This window comes from Pyrgilauda ruficollis, unplaced genomic scaffold (genome assembly GCF_017590135.1).
Source record: "Pyrgilauda ruficollis isolate IOZ18807 unplaced genomic scaffold, ASM1759013v1 scaffold100, whole genome shotgun sequence".
NCBI lineage: Eukaryota > Metazoa > Chordata > Aves > Passeriformes > Passeridae > Pyrgilauda > Pyrgilauda ruficollis.
Genome location: NW_024508102.1, coordinates 1,673,265 through 1,679,392, shown reverse-complemented (window position 1 = coordinate 1,679,392; position 6,128 = coordinate 1,673,265). Strand labels below are relative to the sequence as shown.

Below are 6,128 nucleotides of genomic sequence, written 5' to 3'. Positions count from 1 at the left end.
GCCTCCTGAGGACGCACCGCTACGGGAGCCGTGAAGGGATGCGCGAGGCCGGGCGTGTCGCCATGGCAGCGGCGCTGCGCAGGGGGGCCTGTGCGGGCTTCACCCCCGGGCCCTGCGCTCTCCGTCCGGCCGGCCCCGCTCTGAGCCGCCCTCCCCACGCCCGGACCCTGCCGGGACACGGCGTTAGAGCGGCCCCGCTGCCCGGTCCCCGCAGGGAAAACCTCCACAGACCCGCCCAAAACCAGCGCGGCTGAGGGACCACGGGCAGCGCTCGGGGGCGGGGCCTACGCAAACCCCGCCCTTTGCACCGCGCACACCCAGGCCCCGCCCATGCACCGCCCACCAGACCCCGCCCTCTCAGGCCCCGCCCCCGGGCCCCGCCGCGGCCCCGCCCCGGAAGTCGCGCGGGCGGCCGGGCCGCGCCGGCCATGGGGAAGGAGCAGGAGCTGCTGGAGGCCGCTCGCACCGGGAACCTCCCGGCCGTGGAGAAGCTGCTCTCGGGGAAGCGCCTCAGCTCCGGCTTCGGCGGCTCCGGTGGCGGCGGCGGCAGCAGCGGCGGCTCCGCGGGGGGAGGCGGCGGCGGGAGCGGCGGGAGCGTCGGTGTGGGGCACCCGCTGTCCAGCCTGCTCAGGTGAGCGCGGCCCGGGGGCGGCCGTGAGGGGCTGGGCGTGAGGCGGGGGCGAACAGGCGGTCAGCTGTGGGGCTGCGGGCAGCCGGAGGGGTTGGATGCGCTCGTGGGGTGCCGCGGGACAAAGGGGGTTTGCCGGGGGTTCCTGTCCTGCAGCGCTGCGGGAGGGGCCGGGGTCTGCCCCGCTCTGTCCCCCGGGCGGAGCTGGGGGGGACACTGCAGGGTGTGAGGGGTGTGAGCCGGGCACCCCTGAACGGGGGCTGCTCGGGCTGCTGTGCCCTCGGCTGGCACAGAGGAGAGCGACTTTGGCTGTCCGGAGCCGGCAGTGCCCGCGCTGGTGCTGCCCGGTGTCCCTGGCATCAGGGCGCTGCTCTGCCGGCACTGGGAGGCTCTGGAGTGTCCGGAGGGCTCCGTGGCCGCTTCCCGCGCTGCGGGATCTCCGGGGTGACTTTCCCGGTGTCACACGGGGTGTCCGAGCCCTGCGCTGGCGTGGTCGCGGCTGGTGGTGACGCTCTGCCGGGTCCGGGGTCGGCTCGTCCTCAGCCCCACGCTGTGGGATTTGCTGGTTGAAGCTCTCTTGGACCTTTGTTAGGTTTTTTTTTTTTTCTCTTCCCCGTGTTTTGGCATCACCTCTCGCTGCTGGAGCTGCAGCTTTGGGTTACTTTGGGAATGCTCCTGGTCCCTGAGCAGCTGGTTTGTACTGGGAGGTGTGGAGGTTTGTGTCCCGTGCCAAGTGACACTGTTGCTACGCAGCCTGGCTGTTCAGACGGATGGGACTTGCCCCTTTTTGGCCGAATTTGATCCGTTTTTCCTTTCACACAACCCAGTTGGATACCTGCAGGTCGTGCTGGTGGCAGAAGCCTGCAGACATGCGAGAGCTCACCCTGCCCTGGGGCACACGTTTCCCTTTCTGAAACGTAAATCTACCCTTGGGTCGAGCTTTGTTCTTCTCTTTTGATGCATTAAACAGTCTGAGCCCTCGTTTGAGTGGCATGGATGTGTCCACAGGGTGCTCAGCTCAGTGCAGGGGGTTGGTGCAGTTGAGCACCCTGTGAGCTGAACCAGACCCAGCACTGCCTGACAGCACCTGGGCACTTTGGGGCCTTTCCCTGGGACAGTGCCCATGGTGCCATGGTCCTGGAGCAGTCCCATGGTGCCAGGGCGAGCCAGGCCATCCCTTTGGCTCTGTTACTGTTTCTCACATGTGAACAGGGCTGACCTGTCTGAAGGAGGGTGACTGTCACAGCTGTCACTCATATTCCGTGTTCACTGCCATGGCTGTGGGCTGTACCTGCTGGTGGCACTGGACCTCCCCCTTTCCCCTGCCCAGGTCCCAGCCCCTGACCCTGTTTCTCCCTGCTGGGATTTGTGCCTGTCAGCAGTTCCTGGTCTGGCTGCACCTTGTGGGGCATGGCCACGTGTCCTGTGTGCCACCTGCTGCCATTTGGGAGCTTTGTGAGTGTTTCCCACCTCCTGACCACTTGTTGGGCTCTGGCTCCTCCAGCTTGTGACGAGGTTTTGATGAGAAGCAGCTGCTGAGTGTCCCTGCAAGGAGAGGCCAGAGGCTGCAGGGACCAGACAGGTGAATTTTAGGGTGGAGAAAGCCTCACCTTTTCCAATGCCAGAACATGGGAACTTTTCTGATGTAGGATTTTGCCCTCCTTGGTTGTGGGGAGAAGCCTTCCCTCAGGTGCTCTGTATTTTCCCTTCCTCAGGCAGCCCCTGGCCCTGCTCAGGCTGATCCCTGGTCCTGCTGAGGCTCCTCCTGTCTGTAAGGATCTCTCCTGACACAGGAACTGCTGAGCTGCTCTCCACTCCCAGAGCAGGATCATAAACACTCTGCTGGGCCAGCACCTTTGTTCTTTTCTCCACCCCATTTCAGGTCCCTGTTTTAGTTTCTGTTTAAGTCCCACTGTTTGGATAACCTGTTCCCAAAGCTCTTCTCTCCTGAGGTGCCTGTCACAGCTCTTTCTATCAGTTCTGCATTTCAGGTGTCTCAAAGATACAGTTTTGGATGGGATACAAATTCCAGGCATTCCCTGGAATTCCCACATTACACCTGCTGAGGTGTGTGCTGAGCTGGCACCTGCTCTGAGCTGGCTCTCACTGGTTTGGGCCATTTCTCTTCCAAAGAGAGCAAGTGCTGCTCCATGAAGCGGTAGAAGATGGCCCTGGCAGTAAATTCCTTGGGATGTGGTGTTTTATCAGGTAACCTGAACTGCCATGGGTCTGTTATCAGTTCAGTGTGAACTTTGTCACAGTCTGGGCTGTGCTGCTCCTTCCCAGGCCGAGCAGGGCCTGCTGGGTGTGGAGGCAGCACAGATTCCAATCACCCCTGGCTGCAGGTGAGCAGGAAACAGAATGGGATGGAGCGGGATAAGCCACAGGAGGAGGAATTTCAAAGACAATTTAAGTCTCTCGAGGGGTGAATGTGCCAGGGTGTAACACTCAGGGCACTGGGCAGGAGAAGGAGTGCCAGTGGGAAGCTGATGGGAATGGGGAATGCTGACAGCGAGCTGGAGGAATGAGGAGGATGCAGGAGGGGGAAATGGGAGTGTGGATTTGCCAGAGCAGATGGTGAGCTCACAAAGAGGTGATGGCTGCCAGGGTTTGGGAGGCTGGGCTCCCTGCTGGCGTCCACGCAGCCCCTGGGATCTGCCAGGCCCTGGGGAGCTGCTGCAGGCCTGGCCCAGCAGCCAGCAGCAGATCCTGGCTCCTCAGCCAGGCCTGGCTTCTCCGGTTCCAGCCATGGGCCATGGCACAGGCAGGAGCAGCCAGAGAGAAAACCCACTCTGTGCACGCACAGCTTGAGGCTTATGAGCAACAGCAAGTCCAGAAACCAGAAATGGTCTGTGAATCCTTGAGGTTCCTTGGGGTTATGAGCCACTTCTGCATCAAGGCTGCAGAATTTGATTTACTGTATTTTTTTTTTTTCGTGGTTCACTGTGAAGTTAGAGGCGGGAAACAACAGAACAATCTGTGGCTGAGCTATCAGGCTGCATTCAGGAGGCTTTGCCAGGAGCAATGAGGGATGGGTTGTGTTAAAGCCAAAGCTGCAGAAGCGGCTTTTTATTTCCATCTATTGCTGTGAAAAGTCTGGCTCTCTGTTGCCAGAGGGAGAAGCTGAGGCTGCTGCTGAGCCCCAGATGGGATATGCAGTCCCCAGGGAGTGTATCGAGGAGATGCTTCTGCTGGGAATGAGGAGTTTGGGTGCACATCTGCTGTGGGAAGGGTCGAGTGCTGCTCCACAGAAGCCACAACCCTTGCTCCAGCCCGTTTGCTGCTGCTGAGGGGTCTGGTTGGTTTAAAGAGTGACGTGGTGGGATGGCAGAACGCTTGAGTTGGCTTCCAGCAGTCCAAGGGTGGTTAGGAGTCAGAAAAATGAGTCCTTTTTTAAAAAAGTGGGGTTTGGTATTTGTTCTGGTGTGGCTGATGGTTCACAGCAGGGATCTGACAGTGCCCTGTGTGCTCCTGGGGAAGGCTCCGACTGTGCCTGTCTGCTGCCATTCCCTGGGGAAGGGACACGGTGCTGTTGCCAGGGAAGGGGGGTTTGCCCTGTCTGAGGTCAGGGTCGGGCTGTCTGTCCCTCCATGTGTCCCCAGGCCTCGTGGGTCAGCACCAAGTCCTGCAGTGTCTGCAGCAGGGGGGCTCCAAGTTCCAGCTCCCAGATTTGTGCAAGCAAGGTGCTTCCCTCTCTTCCCTTCGCCATCACAAGGGAGCTGCTCCTGCTGCATTTCCACAGAACAGGGCAACGTTGGGTCTTCCCCTCGTCCTGCTGCTGTGATTCATCATCTCACCCACTTTAAACCTTCCCCTCTCCACACCCTCCCGTGCACTGCGCCGTGGGACGGATCCCTCTTTAATTACACACCTGAGCACAGGGATTGCTGAAGGTGCTTGGGCCACAGGCACAGGTGTGCACCGGGCTCAGCAGGGAATTGTTTCCTTAGTACTTCTTTAAGAATTCAAAGGCTGCAGTTACTGGCTGCGACTCTGTAGTGTTTTGTCTCTGTGTGATCTTGTGATGCAGTTTTGGAAAGTTTTTGTTTGCTTGCTTTGGTCGGTGCAGTTCCGTGTTCAGGGCTGGGTCAGGAGCACCGGGCTCTCCTCGCTCACTGGCACTAGCCCTGCCCTGCTCCACTCACCCAGGCCAGTGTGCAAAGCAGGGCTTGTGGTTTCACAGCACCTGGGGCTTTCTTGGACACATGGGAATTGTGGGTGGGTAGGTGGGTTCCTTCCTGTGAAACCCCCTTGAGAGAGCCCTGCCTTGCTCCCTTCCCAGTGGGCTGTGGGCAGCTCCAGGTTTCCAGGGTTTGGTTGGCAGAGAGGGGGATTGGAAGTGGAAGGCTCTGCCCAGGTGGGTGTTGGGGGAAACACTGCAGCTGGCAGGTCTAAGAAACTCCCGCCTCCTGGGGCTGCACAGTTCCTGGCTCCAGCAGGAGGGAAGGGCAGGGGGAGCAGGGTCTCCCCTTCCCTTCTGCTCCCTGTGTGCCCCAGCAGTGGGTGTTGGTGAAGAGGAGCTGCTCCACTCAGTGCCACAGGTCCCCTCCAGCTGTGGAAGGCCCTTTGGCAGGGAGCAGAACTTTCTGGAGATGAATGGCTGGAACAGTATTCACTGTATTGAGAGCAGCTGAGCCAAGAAACAGGGTTCATCCAGCTGGGTTTTTGTGAGGTAATGCATCATTTCAGTGAGATTGAAGGACAACAAACAGGATGGAAGAGACATGAGTGAAAGGTGTGACACAGTACAGGTAATACAGAGTGGAGGAAATGCATCCATGTCATGCCAGACCAGAAGGAAAGCCCCTCTCAGCTGCCCTGGGACAAAGCACAGGCAGATCCTGGAGGCTGAGCCCCTCCTGTGGCAGCACCCGAGGGCTTGCCAGGCTGGCTCTCACAGAGAAGAACAAGTGCTGACACCTCCACTCCGTGTGAGCTCATCGCCTTTCCGGGCTGTGCCATCCACTCCTGCTCTGTTCACTCCTCAGATGCAGCTGTGGACTCGTGCTCTGGCTGTGGAATCCTTTCAAGGTGAAGTGCCCTCAAGATGAGAAGGGTGATGGCTCTTTCCTCTTGTCACTGCAGCACGAGCTCTGCCCGATGCTGAGCTGGCACTGTCACTGTCCCAGAGAGCTCACTCCAGAGTACAGCTTAGTCATGGAAATGAGATAAATCCTATTTCACAGAAACTGGTAAAAATAAAACTATTGAGGATTGATTTGTTTCTATAGCAACCGACTGGCGAAGTGAGCACAGCTGCTGTCTGCAGGAGGGAGGAAAACAGAGCTGGAAATGTCGGTGCACCTGGGCTGGCTGTCAGCAGCACAGAGCCTGGGGCTGGGGAGGGGGCAAAGGCTCCAATAAAGACAGGCCAGGAAGGTGTCAGCCGCCTTTGGAATGAAATTTGAGCTGGAGTGTGTGAAATGTGCCCTCTTTACACAAAACCTGGAGAGCCTCAGAGCTCTTTATGTTCTGCTTCCAAAAAGTTGTGCCCCTGCAC

General features: G+C 59.1%; 1 protein-coding gene across 7 annotated transcripts in view; it reads left to right on the top strand.

The window, feature by feature from the left end:
• Positions 1-418: 418 nt before the first annotated feature.
• Positions 419-6,128, top strand: part of ANKS1A (ankyrin repeat and sterile alpha motif domain containing 1A) — a 74,587-nt gene continuing 68,877 nt past the window's right edge. For all 7 annotated transcript variants that reach the window (XM_041468023.1, XM_041468031.1, XM_041468067.1 and 4 more), the window contains exon 1: positions 419-631. In XM_041468023.1, coding sequence (XP_041323957.1) covers positions 429-631 — 203 coding nt within the window. In that variant the 5' untranslated portion in view covers positions 419-428. The remainder of the gene's footprint in view (positions 632-6,128) is intronic.